Raw genomic sequence first — 19235 nt, 5'->3', positions numbered from 1 at the left:
AGTTAGCTCAGGAGATGAACTGTCAGTTTACATGCTGACAACAAAATAATTTTATTCCATTAAGGGAACAGAAGCTATGTGAGAGTACAGCAAATTTAATTAAGTTTCATTTATCTCCTGTGATAGCCATACAATTACTTAAGAGTCAACAGCCTATATATAAAGCCCAAACTAAATGATCTATAGAGCTGTCAGAAGTACTTTGAAGAACAAGCAGTAAGTGACATGAACTATATGATCACAGTAAAACATTTATTGACTGTATAGGTTTGAACAAAACAACCTGCAAGTGAGTTGTGACACTTAGAAGTGGATACTGCAATTCACGTTTTTTTCCATCCCAGCTTCTTAACAGAATGGAAGTATTAAATTTGCCTTGTTTAAACCAAATCTGAATCCAAGAAAGACTAAATTTCTGCACTGTGTTGATCCTGGAGTCACATTTATTAAAAAGAGATTAAATGGATAAAAAAAAGATTAAATTTAATACATAGGAAGTCTCTGATACCGGCACTTTTTCTATGAACTAAAGGTTAACGCTAAGAGGAAGCAGTCCCTATGTAAGTTTTTTTTTTTCCCCTATTGTAAAAAATCCCAGTTTTTAAGAAAAAACCTAACATGGCACGTTCCTTAATTCACTGGTAGTTGCTAGTTCTTATTTACTCAGCCTAGACTAAGTGATCTTAGTTTTCCTTCAGCTTCTTTTCAGAGTAACGCATAGATCAGATGATTTGGCTCTAAAACTCAGCTGGAAGTTAAAAAGATTAATAATTTATAGACCCATTCTTCCCAATTCAACACTTAATTGATGCAATAGTTTCAACGAAGAATATAAAGCTTGGCTCCTCACTTCTCTCCCCACTCCATCTCATCACAAACTCAACAGGGATGCCTGGAGTAGGAAGCTGCACGTGAGGTTTGCTAGTTGTGAATTCACAGACACCAGAACAGATGCTGAGCTCCCATCCTTTCATGAGGCTATGCCTATGTGCCATGGCACTCTTTCAGCATGTTTGTTCTCTAATATTGTGAGCGCTATTTCAGTTTCCCTGATAAAGCACCTAGACTAGGAAAAGAGTAGGGCAAACAGCATGATGTGAAGAGGTTTAAAAGCTGGCTTTCCTGAGCCTCCCACTGTGCTGAATATAAGCCCAGCACAAATGACCCCTAAAGTGCTAAAGCAGAATGAAACAATACTAAAATCTCTGGAGACTGTAGAAAGAAGGTGCTACACAATTGCTGTTGTCATGTAATTGCATTAGATCACACTTTGGGCATGTAAGAAACTATTTTAGCTATCATCTTCAAATTCAGGCAAACTTAATCTGAATGTATTGCCTACATGAAAAAATATTTGGCTTCAGACGACAAAACCATATCTTATTTCTATACTTATTTTCACTATAGTGAGAGGAAAAAAAACTTTTTTCTTCCTTTGGAAAACTACAGCGTTGGATAGCTTAGTACAATTCAGTCAGTTCAGTTTTAGGGTTTTGGGTTGGGGGTTTTTTGCCTTAGCCATGATGTTTAAATAAAATTACTTCTTCATTTCCTATGTGGTTGCAGTGTCCCAGAGAAATGATTTCCACTATTCTAACTTTAATTCCGAAACCAAACCCTTTGCATTTCGTAACAGGAAGACAGAACATCATTACACCACAGTGCCACAGAGTAAAATCTGCAAAGGCAACAACCGTACAGTCGAAGTTCATCACAACAAATGGACCATACATAATATTTTATTATTGTGTACTTAAGAAAACAGAGTCCTAGACATCCCAGACATTTTATTTCACCTTCACCCAGCTCCAGCTTCCTTAATTTTCCAAATGGCTTAAAAGCTGATTAAAAAAAATCCCTCTTGCATTCTAGTTCATTGCTGATTTGTGCCAACCCAATTCATTACAGACAAAACTTGATGGTTGTTTGGTGTCACTGTGAAATACTTTGATGATGCTTATGAATTGCCAGTTGTCCACATCTCACCAAAGTGCTATTCAGCAACTTAAACTCATCTCAGCAGAGCCCCCTGTTATACTATCAAAGCACTGAGCAACACAAACCACTTTCTGCCTGTACTACAAAATGTCACTGGCATCTACAGTGATATTAAAGGAACTCAAAATATGTGATACTTCCCTAAAGCATAAAGCTGGTGGAAGACTACAGGAAACACTGATCTCCATTTAGCTGTAATCCCCATTTTACTCTTCAAGCTACCAAGAGAATATACAAAGTACTTCATATTTTTGACAGACAAAATGGTCCACTTCTGTGTTTATGTGTACCTGCCCCTAACCTCTACCCATGTCTGCAGGAAGTAGGTCAATGCTATCAAAGTTTCACTGCAAGGGGTCTGCCTACTACGATGGGACAGAAAATAATCAACATGACACAATTATGTCCAATAACACAACTTGTTCAGGTGGAGCCTGAATACTGTTTGCACATTCAGACACATTCTGAAATGGTTTACAGTAAAGCAACTTTGAACTTCTAATTGATCAACGACCTTTTACTTCAGTCTTTCAGGGGCTCACGTTATCTGTACAGGAACCATGACCTGGAGGGTAGGGAGAGTGAATGACACAGCCCAACAGGAAACATGGCAGGGTGACAGCGATGCTGGGGAACAAGACACATTGCCTCCATAGAAAACAGGAAGCACAACTCTGGATCATAATGTTAGCAAGAGGCGCAATTTAAGGCTGGACCCGGTAAAGAGGGCTTAGTGGGTGAAACCCATCTTACCCAGGTTTAGATGTTTAAAAGCTAAGAGAGGTTAAGTATCCTGAGATGGCACTTCATCTGACTGGTCTTAGGTGCCTATCTAGGACTAAATGCATCAGGCGTAAGGAAGCCCGTCAGGCCTAATTTTTCAACTTCAGTGTCATGTGGATGTGGCAGAATTTGATGGTTCTCCCCCTGAGGACCCAGGCCACAGTGTTCTCCAAAGAAATGACTGCCTTAACTAGGTTTACTTATAAAGCCTACCTCTAAATAGGGAAGAAATCTTTAGCAATCTTCTTAATTCATCTGACAAAACCAACACAGTCCAAAGAGTATCATATTATTAAAACAGCATGGGTCTTTTGGATTAGACCTGAAACCAAGCTTTTTACTTCATGTGAAAATTAAGAGCTCCTGGTCCTTGGCCCTACATCTCTTGCAGGGATGCAAAATGATCCCTCAAAGAATACACAGCTACACAGTTTATGGATTTCAGTCAGCTCCATTCCAGATAAATTCTAGAAAAAAAACCACTTTGATTAGAACTATTTTTTTGTATAAGGGATTCTTTTAAAGATTAAACAATTCCTTAAGAAAAGATACAACGTTAGTACTCATGCTATGTATTTTTAATACAGAGAGTTTTCTAAATGGCTTTTCTCTGCTATGTCCAACTTTAGTTTTTAAATATGCATTCTTTTAAGAAGTGGGCAGAGGTAACCATTTGGCTGAATCCCATCAATAAATATCTAAGATCAGCAAGTGGCTTCATCAAGTTCACCATGATTTCTTTGCACCACACAGACAACTGTATATTGGCTCTGAACTGGAGAAGTCAACAGACACAGCACAGTTAGTTCCTAAGCCACAAGGGCCTGGGAGTGAAAATATTCCAGGTAAGAGAAGTGTTCATGCAGCTCCAACCAATCCTCCTTTCTGTGTCACTGCTGGAGGAGACCACACCAGCTGTTCAAGGTACAGTTGCTAATTCCGAAGCTTAAACTACAGCATCAGAGAGGTAGCAAAGGAATAGCAGCTGCAGCCACCTCCTAAACTCACCCTCCATCTCTGCTTGCCTTTAACCCAAGCAGAATTTGGCACAGCAGCACATCTATCTCATCTTCAACAGAAAAAGATCCATAACTAAAGTATGTTGCCAGCTATCATTAGCTCTGACTTTCATGGTCAATCCCCTAGGAGAAAGTTATCTAATTGATTAAAAATTACCTAATTTTTAAGTCCTTATGGGCTTCATTAACATCATCTAAGCACTTTTTAAATGGCAAAACCCATGGATCCAAGGATCCCTGTAGCACATTTTAGGTGAATACACAATTAATAATTCACCAAGACTTAAAGTGGAAACACTCCATGATTTAAGATGCTTGGCATCTTGTAACTCAGGTCATATGTAATGTAAATTCCCCTACCCCATATGTAACAGTATCCTTATAAATGACAGCAGGAATAAAATGAATGACAGGCTCTTAAGCTTAAACATCTGCAGAAGATGGTGCTAGCCAGACTGATTTCTGTTTCCAGAGTGCACCTCTTCTCCAAGGAGAGGGGGCAGTTAAGAAGGGAGTAATACAGAAAAAACTAAAAGGAATATAAATATCCGTAAATTGATTATTTCATCTCCAGTGTGAGTTGTTAAAACATGAAGGTAGATTTATTTATATTCTGCTTGGAAGTTTGAGGAAAATGAGTTCTACACTGTTTCAAGAATAGCAATTGTTTAGTCATTAATGTTGTCATCATAGCCCTGTTTATCATCAGGCTTTCCAGACGGCAGTGAAACCATAACTACACAGCATATGCAAGATTTCAGAAGAGGGTATCTATCTATACAGATGTGCAGCTTCTCATATGAGAAGTCCATGTATCTCATATGGATCCACCACTACACCTGAGATAACACAGAAGGCAGAGTAACTTGTTGCTATTGGTAAGAGAAGGACTAAACTGGTATCAATCAGGTGCATTCAATGGAGCTTTACCTTCAATAAAATGTACTCAGACTTTTTTCTCCTCTCCACCCCCCCTCCCCTTCAAAATACTTCCCTCAAGTACTCCACTGGGTTTGGCCCTGCTGCCTAAAAAACTTAATGTATACCCTTTCTCTTAGAATAAAGCAGAGAGATGAGGTACAACAACACAGAGATCTTTCAGAAGAGCAGAGCAGCAGGCAAAACAGACACTATAGCTGGTGCAGGGTAGAGGGGCCAAGTGACTTGGAAACACAAATTGCCTACATTTGAAAAGAGCCACTAACTGAAAGGTTTGGGCTTTTTTGTTTGTTTGTTTGTTTTGCTGGAGTTATTTTTGTTGTTCTTTGTTGATTTGCTTGTTTGTTTGTTTGAAGTGACTTAATTTTAGCTCCTATCTTCTCAGTAAAGCAGGAAACCAGTTCCTGGTAAAGAATCATAGAATGGTTTGTGTTGGAAGGAACCTTTAAAGATCATCTAGTCCAACCTTCCTACCATGGGCAGGGACATCTTTCACTACAAGAGGCTGCTCAAAGCCTCATCCAACCTGATCTTGAACACTTCCAATGATGGGGCATCCATAACTTCTCTGAGCAACATGTTCTGGTGCCTCATCACTAATCATAAAAAATTTGGGTGAAGATATTCAAGTACTTGAGCAATTGAACAAGTGGAGATGTTCCTTCATTAAAAACACACACTTCACAAATACTCAAGATAGTATGGCTTTGGGGGGCAGGTTTATGTGGGCTTTAAAAGAGTAAGACTGTATTTTGAGAATATATTGTTGCTATGAGTTATAAGATATTTTAATATACCAAAATTGAAAAAAAGCCAAGTTTTCTTTTGCTTTCTGAGTTTTTTAAAGCTGTTTTTTAGCTTGTGGACTTTGAACTCAAAACTGTTCAGCAACACTTCAATTTCCTTTACTTCTAAAGAATATGACAGAGGCACTCTACCATGACTACAGTGACTGTAAGTTATGCAAGTTCATCCATGTTCTGTATATTGATTTTACAAAATAAACCAAAGTTGACAATAAGTGAACCTTGAGATGAGTAAAATACAAAGAATCTAAATAAGATAGTGATGCAGACTGTTCTGCAGCATACTTAAAAGTGATCTGAAGGCCACAAATAATCTTTTCTCTTTAGTTTGCTTTCTCTAAAACTGTGTAACCTTTTCAATAATTTCTATGTGGATGGGAATATGTACCTGGAAACCCAAGTCTGGACTGTTCTCCAGTTTCATACAACTAGATTATAAGTACAGAGCCCATTTAGCGACAGAAGACAGCAAATTAACAAGTCTGGAAAAGTTTCTTTAGCATGTGTCTACCCATATAGATGACTACATAAGCATTGTATTTTGTGTTGGTAAAGATAAGTGGACTAAGTCTTGCACTTGAAATGAAGCAGCTACACACCAGATACAAGGAGCCTTTATTTTCTAACATGTACTTTTGGGTGGGTGTTGGGGCGTAACTTGAAGAGGTCTCTCTGGAGAGGCAAAGCATATGTGTTTGCAGATGGGTGCGAACTATGCGATACTCTTACCTGCAGAACAGACTGCCATAGGAAAGTCTTGTTACAAATAGTCAAAATTCCCAACTCTGAAGAAAGCCCCCCACCTCCTCCTTAAGATTTAATCCCAGGCTGAAGGTATGGGCATGAATTTTTCACATTATCTTAGTCGTGAAATACTTTCAGGCACCAACTTTCCTAACGAGGAGACAGTGAAGTTTGAGTGATAAGACTTTGTGAAAAATAGGTTTATCCTGCAAAACATCCCCTCTGCCTTTCTTTTTCACAGGGTCATAACTGTTAGAAAATTCATTTGAGACCCAGGGGAGCAACAGCTATGTGGGGTTTGGGGTTTTTTTCCCCTCGTAACTTCAGATGTTACTGGCTTTCTGTTTCTTTAATGAGTGTCTGAAAAATGGTAAATATGCACTGATGCTTCCAATCCAAACAAAGCATGACATTTGCAGTTTCAAAAGTACTAAGTCTTTCCACAGATGATTTTAAAATAAAAAACAATTCTACAAAGTGATCTCAAAACTTTTCACTGTGTTTTTTTACGGAGAGTAATGCATTGACTCCTGCAGCATTTCTTTGGTGTCTGTTCTCTTTGATAACTAGTGACACTTCTCAGTTTTGAAAAAAAATGTTTGAAAAGACACTGGTTATAGTTGCTGACCAAACTTCAGCAAAATTACACAGAGAGATCTCTGGTGTATTAAAGACACCACCTTGGACTCCTTCATGGTGTCTGGGGAAAGTTCAGTTTGCAGCTTATCGCTACTTACTGGTTGAAAGGTTTCCTACGATGACACTAAATAATATCAAAACTACTGATGGAAGTAGGAGTAAAGAAAACATGAGGTTTCAACTATCTAATAAGATCTTCTATAACTATCATTTCAATTCTTGAAAAGATGATTGCATGTTGGAGCTTACAACTCACAAAACTGCAGATTCTAAATAATGTACATACAAGTCATGCCATAAACCTACCTCACAGACACCACTCACAACTTTAAACAAGCATACATAGTTATCCAAATGCACAACAGAAGTTCATTATTCAAGTTACTAGGAAAATCTAGAATAAAGAGAATAGCTCCTCCACCAAAGCCTAAAAATGACAAAAAAGTCACTGTGTGCTGAGTAGACTCCTAAAATGATTAACACCTGTCAGAAAATTGTATTCTTGAAAATACCTAACAAAATTAATGATTGTTAATTAATAGATGCAACAAAAAACCCCCACAAAAAATTACTCACCCTACAGAATCTGGCTTAGTTTAAGTATCATATATCCCAATTCACAGAGCCAATGTTTACAGTTGCTGAATTATTAATGAACCATGTTTTAATGTCACCCATACCTTGGATAGGATGAACACAATGAACGTATCTTAGAAAATGAAAGTTCACTCCTTAAGTAAGGTAGTTCCTTTTCTTTTTTCTTTTCATTTTTACTGGGTTTTTTTTCTTGTGTATGTGATTAAAGGGGGGAAAATTACATAGTACAAGGAGTATGGTTTTGGTTTGGTTTTGTTTGGGTTGTTTTTGTTTTTTTAAATATAAATTGCATAAGGATTATATTCTTTTCTAAGAACATGCTTGACAGGTATGTTTTGAGAGTGCTCACTTGTCGCTGAGGACGATATTTATATCATCTAATCTCAAACACCCAGCTCACATCATCTGAATCACCTCTTGGAGCCCTCACTAAATAAACGTCAGGAAGTACGCAATTCACATGCTCCAAACTAGAACATGCTTAGGGAGATGGTGAAATTACTCTCCTAAGTGTTAGGTTATGTTCAGTTTTGGCTCTCATCCTTTCCCCCAGATATTAAAATTAGGTCTATTAGTTGCAGAGTTTCTTCAATTTGAAGAGCTCAGGAAGACATATACCATGACTATTCTTCCAATAGCATGTACGAGTCCTCTCCGTCTCTCCTTCCACTACTAGAGATATCATATGAAAATGTTACAGGATGAGCTGTATTATGCTGTGTTTGACATGTTACTGGTTTAAAACCATGTGATGGTTTACTATGTATTCCAAAGATTCCTTATTATGACAAATTCTGAAAATTTTTTAAGGGAAGTCAGACATAGGAAAAAAAATAATTACATGAACACAAGGTAAGATTTTCCTTTCAAATTAATAATTTCCTAGCAAGAACTTTTATTTTGAAGGATAGCCTACTCGAGCTAGATCACAGCAGCTTAGGCAGAAGTGCAGGAGTGTGGGAAGCAGCAGGAATTGGGTCAGGGAGGGAGGGGAGAGCAATCCTTCCCTGTGTGCTTCTTCCAGAGACCACCAGGCTCTTGCTGGTGGAGCACAAGAGGCCAAAGAACAGTACAGCTATGACCTTCACAACATCAAACAAATGTTGGTAGAGGTGAAGTCAAGACCTATATCTAAGCTGCTATATTAACCAGCTCTTTGCTTACACTGACAGCAGGAACATATCACCTTTGAGTTTCTTCTCTGAGTGTGCCTCAAGAAATAATAATCTTTTCTCAACAGAGTAATTGAATTTACCAGAGCTCCTCCGGTATGTCCTAAAATGTCACAGTTCATTATAGTACTGTGCAATGGGAAGACAGTTACTGCCTTTTATATTATAGAGAAACCTTTTTAAAAAGCCTGGCTTTATCAGTCTCCACTCCAGAAGGTTTTCAAACCCCAACTGGATAAAGCTTAGAGCAGCCTGGTCTGATCTCATAACTGACCTTCTTTGGGCAAAAGCTTGGATTAGAGAGCTCCTGAACTTCCTCACAACAAGAAGTTATCCTATGAACAGGGTAAATAACATTCAAAACAAAGAAATTTTTTAAAAAAAAAAGTAATACACCCCCCCAGGACTATTTGGTAAGGAAGCTATGCATAACCCTATTAAGAACATCCAAATACTACAATTTGAGCATAAATCCAAATTACAAAACACAAAAATTATTAACTCAAAACTTTTCCTTAAAGTTCAGCATGATCCACAAAGTACCTTTACTGTAACATAACTAAAATATTTAAGCTTGTAGAAGTAAGTAGTTTTAATAAACAAAGTGAAAAATCTACTAAACAGATTTCTGCATACAACTTTTAATGAAAACTCAGTGAAGACAGTAGCTAGCAGCAAGATTTTTGTTTTTTCATTGTTGTACAGCATTGGATTTACATGCAGCATTGTTAAATGGTAAGCTAGCTAGACAATAACATATCTAAGATATAAACATCATTTGAAATAAGTCCATTTTCACTAAGGCAATGAGTCAAAATTCCCTATTAAAAACTTGTTTGAATACAAAAATAGGAATTTTAATGAACAAGCAACAAACTCACATATATATTGTCTGATCAAAACATTACGTAATAGAAATTCCAAGTTTAGGTATTACAAGAAAAAATGAGGTAACGGGTTCAAGACACGGTTGACAGAAAATTGAAGACTTTCAAGATTTGTCCCAGGAGAATCCTCTTACATTTTGTTTCTGAAAGTGTGTTTTATCAGCTTCATAAGGTGTCAAAAATGGAATAAAGCTTGTAATGAACAAGTGTGTTCTCTTCAAGGGTGAAAGAGCAAGTTCACCAAACAGTTACCAAAAAGCCCCAAGCAGCAGCTGCCCAGTTCACCAGATACTCTATTCAGTTTTAATATTTGAATTATATTCTAAGGCTCAATAAGCTTAGTATAATGTTTCTTTGGGCTCATCCACATGAATGAGGAATTGTATAATATACACCACTGTGATCGAAACTTATTTAAAAGCCAGTCAAGTCAGAAGTAGTTAAAATTTATTAGCAACTTTTTTCTCTCCAAATCCTATTTTATGATCAACATTTTTAACTTGGAAAAAAAAATTAAAAATCACAACTTAAAGAATGTGGAAGATACGTTTTAAACAAGGAAGACATCTGAGGAAACTAAGATTTACTTAAAAATGAAAATAAGTACCTTTTTTAGTCTTAATTATTTTTAGTAATAGATTTTATTAACTAGCTTCTGTTAGAAAAAGGCTTCCTGGGCTGTTGTTCAGAAAAGGACTGATCAGAGGCTCAGTCAAGATTTTTAAAAATTCTAATGCCAGGTTTAGGCTACATTTTACTTTTGTTTGTTCTGGCAACATTTACTCATGAGAGCAGTGCTCAGGCTATAGTATATTATAGGATGTGGGAGTTACCCAGTAATATTACTTCATAATTCAACATTAAACATCATAGATAGTTTAAAAAAAGGCAAGATGTTTAATTACAAGACTTTATCTTCAGTGCAAGGCTCATAACTGTTTAATATCCTTATCTCTTAAGCAGTTGACTAGAGGTACACTGCTTATGAACAGCATTAGGACTTTCCAGATGAGGATAAATTGAAGCAACTAGAGTTCTGCTCTATTATGCTCATGGAATATGAATGGGATTTTAGACATGTAGTGGAGAAGGTTCATTTCAATACTTACAATTATTTACTGAAATAATAAGAAATTTGAGTTCTGATAACAAAACTCTGGTTACTTAAGTAATGCTGGTTTTGGCTTTTGGATATAAGTGGTCAGAAAATAACTATAAATACCAATGTAGTCTACACTTACGCTGCCGAAATAACAGGTCCCAGCTACTTACACTAAGACATAAAAAGTGCAGAGAAGAACGCCTGCAGAAGAGTACATATCTAGCCAGTGAGGATGTATTATAACAAAATAAAATTGAACATTTTTCAGGTGTGCAGATTAAAAGTGAAAAGTAGTAAGATGTAGACCAAAGCATGACCTCCACATCTGTGATTGCTGACCTTGTTAACTCCTGCCAGACCCTTTCAGTTCATACAAAGACATGAAAACCCCTTACCTATATCACTTCTTGGCAGCAGCCCCCTGCAAACCTTTACCCTTGTCCTCTGCCGCAGAGACACTGAGCTTGCCGGCCCTCTTGGCAGCAATGCAGTTGCACCTCACCAGCCACCCTCGCTGTGCCGTGCCGTGGCACCTCATCCTGCCCATGAAGCTCCAGCACGCGCCCTGTGGCTGCCTGGGCTCCAGCCTACACAGAGGACCACTCCTTTTGGTTCTTCACCGGGTAAGTATGTACTCTCAATGCCAGAGCAGAGTATAGCTTTCCTATTTATGGAAGAAATTAACTTGCTATGGTAGCATTATTTCAATGAAGCATAGCCAGCCGCAGTGATTCTCATGTCCTCTACAGCTGAACTCATTGGAGGGAAGACAAGACCACAATGCCTTTTCTTTTGAAAAGCACCTAGCAATTGATCAACAGCACCTGGAGTAAAGGCAAATACGTAAAAAGCATTGCCACACACAAGACGACACTCAACTGCCCTTCCAGTGCTACCCTCCTCACCCAGAAGCACTGGGTAAACTTCACCTTTGCTGAAACACAGGGTGCAGGAGGAAGAGACTCAGTGATTGGCAGGAATTACCAGGGTGCACGAGGAAAGGGCTCCGTCTGGCAAGTCCTTTCCATCACACATGGAATGCCACCAACACACAGCATCATCAGAGAGGCAGGGAACAAGAAGAACAATCCGTTTCCACACCCCTGACATATGAAAAGCCCAAGGAGTCTCCAATGATCAGGGTGTAAGGTTTTAAATTTTTTTTGTTTTAATTCAGTGCAAGTAGACTGCCTGCAGAGTGCATCCTTTCAGCCAGCACAAGCAGCTAGGTATGTCTACCTAGTTGCCGATTTAGTACTATGAAATGCCTCTACAAAAACATGCCCATTTAGCCAGGACTAACACAATCCTAGAGGCTTCACTTTCCATCTCTTTCATGCGTTTCATGCCTCTTTATTTATAATAAATAAATAATCTTTATTTATTTATAATAAAAACCTTATCTAGTCCAAAACTCAATTTATTACAAAGGGTTTTAAAAATTTGCATTTTCTTCAGTAATAGCTCACTAGCAAACTTGAAGCCACCAATAGCAAGACAAAACTCTGGTCTTTTGAGAATCATCGTAAGTGATCCTCAAAATGCAGAGTTATTGTCGAAAGACCAGTTCTAGCTAGTGGTATTTAACAGGACAAGAAACTAAAACCAGGCGCCCACACTGCATACATGAAGTAGACAGAAAAACGCGATGCACGTAAAAGTTTTGTAACCTCTGTTCTACACCATCAAAACTTACAACTGGGTAGTTTCAAAACATATCTTCCATCATGCTCAATGCCAAGCAAAGTGTAGTTACTATACTGGCACACCAGAAAACATATTTACATATGTAGAATAACAGGGGAGATCTTGCAGCTACCATTTAAAAAAACCCAATAAACCCACAAAGAAAAAAACCCCAACACTACTCATGTATGGATTTTATCACAACTCCTTTTCACAAAAATATTGATAGAGAATTCCAACACACAGTTTAAATGAACTCGTTACAGAATACTGATAGATGTGCAACATTTGTAATATTCCTTCAACATGCTCATAGTACTCTTACAAAGCACTGTTTCTTCTAAAACATATAATAGATGCACTGGTGACAGTATAAAAATAAACACAATCACTCTGTTAGAAAATTAGTGCAAAAGTATAATTTTTTTCTCATTTGAAAATGTATACTTTTTTTTTCCAGGTATGTTTAATAGTATTATTCTCTTACAAAACCCAAGAAGTCCTGTGCAATTCCAATTCCACCTCTGCTCATTCTGAATTGCATGACATATCTGACATCCTAGTATTCCTCAACCTTTGATCAAGAGCTCTTAAACTCTATTTAAACTGAATTAGACAACGTTTAAAAAAATAAATCTAGTATTTCTAGCTCTAAGTTTATTAAAGGTTTCAGTTACTCTCCACGGTCTCAATACATTATGTGTTTTATTGAGAGTGATGCATTTATAACCATATCTAATAGGCGAGATATATCCATCTTAACTCATTATTTGTAGCACTAAATTAAAAAGTCCTAGCTTTCTTAAAGAACAGCAGAGCACAGCATTCCTAGTGCAATGAGTTGTAATTCAGTCTGAAGCAGAACTACACTTCTCTCATATTTAAAAAAGTTGAAAAATGTTTTCAACTGTCAGAGAACTGTTCAATTAAAGGCTGCTTTGAGCTTCACAATCCAGAAGTGTTGTAAGAGTCCCTTTTCTCCCAACAACTCGTCAATGAAAGGCTGACATCCAGTCCTATCAGTCATTTAAAGAATGTGTGCAAAAATAATGTAATTGGAATATTCTATGAAGCAGTTAACTTTACTAAGATCTCAGGCATTGAAATAATGCTTCCTGTTAAAGGGACACCTGCACTAACCAGTGTTCAAGGGCTTGAATTAAGCTGATTAAACTATAAGGTAACATTCCCCCAAATCTTATTCCAAGAGATTTTCTCATATGTGTTTTTCTTCCTTAAAACAAAGATTATATTGCAAACCTGAAAGCCAGTCCATTTTTCTTTTGGGAGAGGGATGGGGGGTTGGGGGAGGAGGGGTACGGGTGGGTGGGTGTTGGGTTTGGGGTTTTTTCCCACACAATATGGGAGAAGGTCCCTTTAACAAGGAAGGAGACAGCTATCACTTAATTAGGATTTGGGAATGGAATCTGTACCTATGGGTAAATGGCAATGCGTTCTGGGTTGGTTCAGCCCTTGGTTCTGAGTTCTGTGTCACTTCCGGCGTTGCTCTCTCGTCATCTGTCCCGTTAATACTTTCCGGCGTTAAAGGAGACTGAATATCCCCTCCAGCTGATTCCTTAAGTAAAACAAACAACACATTAAAATTACAGACTGACCTGGTCAGGAAGGCTATGTGAGTATAAACACTAACATTAATTCTTAAATGATACACAAATTTCTGGTAGCATTAACGCGAGGCTCAGATTTCCAGCATCTCTCATGTTCATGTTTCATCATATGAATTTAATTTAGAAGTATATTACCATAAGATTCACATTATCTTGTACAAAACAGAACTTTTCTATGAATTATTTGCAAGCATCCAGCCTCCTGCTTATTGCAGACCTCTCTCTCTCTCTTACCTGGTATTATATCCAGCCCTCATCCTGCTACACAATGGATGACTACTGATACCCAGGATTCTTGTCTCTCACTGTATATTCCAACACAGGGAAACAAACAATTCTCGTATTTTTTTCAAAATCTACCTTTCATACAGTTTATTAACCAAAGTGAACAGTGGAAGGGCCATTGGTGGTGGGTTCACAGTTTCAGCTGTGAGCTATCTGTAAACAATACTTCTTCAGCAGAGTCTTGCAAAACTTTTGGAGGCACGTTAGGCTGGCTTAGTTCTTGCTGATCACGGTATTATCCAGGAAAGAGAATACTCCAGCTACACCCAGGCAGCTTCCACTACTGCTATGCAACTGGACACCTGAAAAACTTAATGGCTGCCTCCCAGCAGAAGGCACTGGTGCTGTTTAATCACCCTTTGTCACACCAACATGTACATTTGTGTTTTGCCCAACAAACACCATTTGCTAATTTCTAGTCACTGAAAGTACTTCTTTTTTATACAAAGTACACCCTTGTAGCCCACATCCTAAGTTAGAATGTTATAGGCTTTTCAGTTCCTGTATGTGGCTTAATTTTAGTATTTCCTTTCCTATTATATTCTTTTTCAAGTAATGATTTTTGCAGGAGATAAGCAAGTCATATAAGCTAGGTAGCTCATCTCAATTTTAAAATGTCTTAGTAGACTTTTAGTAATCAAGTGGTAACATTTAACTCCAAGACAGAAGAGTTTCATGAATAGAGTTGAATGGATGTCATGGAGGGGTGTCTATACAACAGAGGACTAGTTGAATTACAGTGTTTCCAAAAGCTAAGCATCTACTATGGCCACACAGCCTTCTACCATGGGCAACAGATAAAATTGCTATTTAACGCTATTAGGCTGAAGCACAGGCACAGTCTCTGTGCCAGCAGATCCTCTTCCCAGCTCTTTGACGCTCTGCATAGGAAGCTAAAGAACAGCAATCTCATAAGGAATTACAAAGTATCTCAAGATGGTCATGATCTTACAAGATCAGGGTTTAATTTTGAGCCTCCACTTGTAGCCTTCAACTAGTTTGCAAGGATAAGGCTTTTCTGAAAGCCAATACTGAATCTGATACTCTGTCTATAGGAATGTCCTTGACTTTCAGACAACTAGATGGAAAAACTCAGTTCTTTTAAAGAAAGTAACATCTGGCTGTCATCACCACCTTTCTGGTGTCTCTTAACCAAAAACATTGCTGTTCAACGTATTCATTGCACTTGAAATTACATTAAACTTTTGCAGCGCAACAATTGCCAAAATTTTGCTTTTATTCTGCCATATTTCTCACATTGTGAGAGATATGTAGCTCACTCTACAACTTGAATTAGTGGGTGATACAGTATTTTAAAACTGACTTCAAGTTCTATTATATTTAGCATCCATCAAGTTATACAATGCACGTGCACCAGTGCCTCCGTTCTGCACCTTCTTATTAAATTCCTACTGATTAAAAAGCAGAAATAATTAGCTTACACTGATTTAATTCCACAGATACAAATGGTTATTTATAATATACATGTAATTTTTTATTATATGAATGCAAATTGTTACCTACTTTCAGTAAGAATCTTGTTATTTTATACTCAAAACCATTGTCTTAAGTGTTAATACTTCAAAAGTCAAAAATAAATCTTGATTTTTACAGAACAATTTTACTGAACTAAAAGTGAATTGAAATTAAGTGTGAAAGAGCAGAGTTGGCAAGATAATCAGGCAAAGGAATTATTTTATACCAATTATATGGTTTGCCTATATTATCTTCTGATTTGATAAACAGTTTCCACTGACATTAAATGAAAGCCTTCATGGACCCAAGAGTTTTTCTTTTATTTCCTCCTTTCCCCAAACTACACTAGATATTCTAAAACATACATATCACACCCTACAAAATCTGGATGGCTTGTATCTTAAAACTAAAATTCCTACAACACTATTATTAGATACATAAAGACAGGGCCTCATTATTGAAATGTTTTAAGTGTGAATGCATAAAAATTATTTCAGTAAAACAAATGTGCACGTTCCATCTAGGCTTACTATTCAATAAAGCACTTTCATAGACTTCCAACGTGAATGAAATTCAAGCGACAAAAATGAATCCAGACAAACATCACAGTCTATGTAATACCTAAAGGTTCACAGCCTGCAAATTCTTGAGGGGCTGATTTTGTATGTACAAGAGAAACATCAGATTCTAGGATGTATTTCTTCCACCAGTCATACAGGTTAATCAGTGCTCTCACACATTCACAACTATCCATGCCTGATAAATAATTTATTTGCAGCCAAGTATAATGAAGCTGGCTATGAATAAAGCACTAAAGACAACAGAAAAAGCCACTTAACACTGAACAAAATTTTTACAAATGTTTACAAGTAATATGTTCCCATTTTGTATTAATTAAAGAATTTTAGAAACATTTTTGTGACATATTCACATGTAATGAAGGGTTTTTTCCCCTACTATTACAGCTTCACACATCCACTCAAGACTTTACAGAGTTGGGGAAGAAATTGTGGTCAGCTTAAAAAGAGATTTTCACACTTCCCTTCTAGCTGCAAGAGCAGGTAAACCTAGTTCTAACATTCAACTGTGTAGATACTATATGGAAAAAATGGCTTAAATTGAAAATGACAAGTCTTCCTGTAAATCCATGATCTGTTTTAAGGCCTGGTATTTCCCACTCATGACAGCTACAAATAGATATTTCATGCATTTGAGAACAAAGGATTAACAGCTCTCCTGTGGTATAAAACCACTATTGTATCATATATAGGTTTCTGGAGGATATTGAACTTTAAGTCACTCACCAGTCCTGGACTTACACATGGACTGAGGATTAGTATTTTTCTACATGACAAGTAAATGTGAAAGTCTGGTAAGGTATATTTTGCTATTTAAGTCTGTCAGAGATCTGCACTGTTTAAAGGAGCTCTGGCCTTACTAATGACTATGCAGGACTCTGGTGATGCCAAGCAGTATAAAAATGACAGTGACTACAGTTTATAAACTAAACATAAGAGAGGGGAATTCATCAAAACATGCCTTAAATTCTAAAATCTTATAAACAAAACGCATGCACTCACAAAAGAATCTTTAAACTAAACCTAGCAGACTTCACAGTACAGATCAAGCCACTTATTAATGGTGACTAAATATGGAACCGAAGAAAAGGAGAAGTAGGTGGTTCTAAAACCATGAACAAACCAAACTAATTCCAACATGATTTCTTAATAAGTATTATACTGTTTTCTCATTAAGTCTTCCACACTCTTCCCTGGCATTGCTGTTCTTCGTAGTGCTTCTCTGTTCAGTACTGACTGGCAACGGCGTAAGTGTGCAAGCTACTGATTCAGATACAGTAACACATGTGAAACATTTGTTCTAGTATAGAAATTCATATACCATCCCAGAAAACTATTTTTCCTACAAGCTCTGTAAGTAAATTTTGTACTTCTACAAAGAAAAAGCCAACAAGTGATAAACTATGACCGTTCTTCCAAAACCAACCCATTCCTTGCACTAAAAAAATGTGGTTCTAAAACTTTTCAAGCAATAGTTATTCCTAATAGTCTGCATAGGAGGGGCTCAGAATCAGAGACAAGACTATTTTCTGTAAATTACTCACCGCACAATTTCAGAAATCAGCAGAGTTCTTAATCTGAAATGACTGGGGTCAAAAGAAATATCTGAGGACAGAATCTTGCTTAGAGAAAAAGAACTGAGGTTCAGACTCCAGGTGGCTGTAAGACTGATGGGGTGAGACTGCAAACCGTACAAACTGCTCTATTTGGTTCTGTACTTGAACCTAATTAAGGTTAGTTTAAAAAAGAAAAAAAAATGGGGAGGGAGGACATATTTTCAGACTATTGCTTCATGCAGCTCAGTGAACTCCTGATCGAAGTGTTGCTCTTTCAGTGCATAATCAAGCTTGTAACTGAAAATAGACCATGGCTGGCTTGTCACTATAAGATTCATGAGTAAATGACATGAGCAAAATAATTCCCTATATTAAAAGATGGGTCTGGGAAATAGGAGGTGGCACAGCAGGGGAGCCAGTATTTTGGTTTCATATAAACAAGAGCATTGCAAACCTTTATTATCTAAGGCTAAGTTAAAGGGACACCAGATGAGGTACCTATGTGCACAGGTGGTCTTAGAAGTACCAAAACAGACAACTTCTTTCCAGACCAAAGCCTCCAGACATACCAAATATAGATAAAGTGTGTATTATTATATGAATCCATTTTAATACAGAAGGGTCAAAAGTACAAGTTCTCTGACACAGAAAGAAAGCTTTCCTCTTCATTTCAACAAAGCACCATGCACTTGGTGGGACTTACACATAACAAAGGAGCATCTTTCCTGTAATCTGTTGGTCCAGGTCACTGTCTTTCTCTGGACAAATTAAGTTCTTTTTACAGTCAAGGTAAATGGTGATTTTATATATTATCTGGTATTCTGGGAAATTAAAGCAAAGCCTGCTGGTAAATAGAAGCAGAACAGGCAGTATTAAAGAAACAATAAAAATGCAGAGCTTAAAATTAGCAGCAGCATAGCTCAGGGGAAAAGGAACTCCTGCTATTAAGTAATTGCAAATTGGGCTATGTATTGTTTTCTTTCTACTACATGTTTCTCACAGACACACAGACACACACACAAAAGCCAAAGAATACATGCCATCAGATGAAATAGTATGTCCAAAAAATACTCAACACAGAACTACTACTTGCTGACCATTGAGGCACTTTTCTGGTGGAAATACCTAGCCAAATAGTACTAACTCTTTACTAAAGCTCTTAACACCTTAAAGAAACAGCCTAACTTCAGCGGACTGTAGATAAGATTGTTCTTAAGTTTTAACATGGCTAACTCTGGGAAGTACTTGAACTGCAAATATATATTCTGTTTCTGAGATATTTCTGTTGTTAGCTCTTGTTTTCTATTTCTCCTTAGTTCCTCAACAAGTTTTTGCACGGT

At 37.3% G+C, this 19235-nt stretch overlaps 1 protein-coding gene across 2 annotated transcripts in view; it reads right to left on the bottom strand.

The window, feature by feature from the left end:
* HOMER1 (homer scaffold protein 1) overlaps positions 1-19235 on the bottom strand; it is a 93917-nt gene that overhangs the window by 33466 nt on the left and 41216 nt on the right. For both annotated transcript variants that reach the window (XM_054808844.1, XM_054808843.1), the window contains one exon: positions 13806-13948. In XM_054808844.1, the coding sequence (XP_054664819.1) occupies positions 13806-13948 (143 nt within the window). The remainder of the gene's footprint in view (positions 1-13805; positions 13949-19235) is intronic.

Source organism: Grus americana, chromosome Z (genome assembly GCF_028858705.1).
Source record: "Grus americana isolate bGruAme1 chromosome Z, bGruAme1.mat, whole genome shotgun sequence".
NCBI lineage: Eukaryota > Metazoa > Chordata > Aves > Gruiformes > Gruidae > Grus > Grus americana.
The sequence above is the reverse complement of the archived record's forward strand: the minus strand, read 5'-3'. Positions and strand labels throughout refer to the sequence as shown.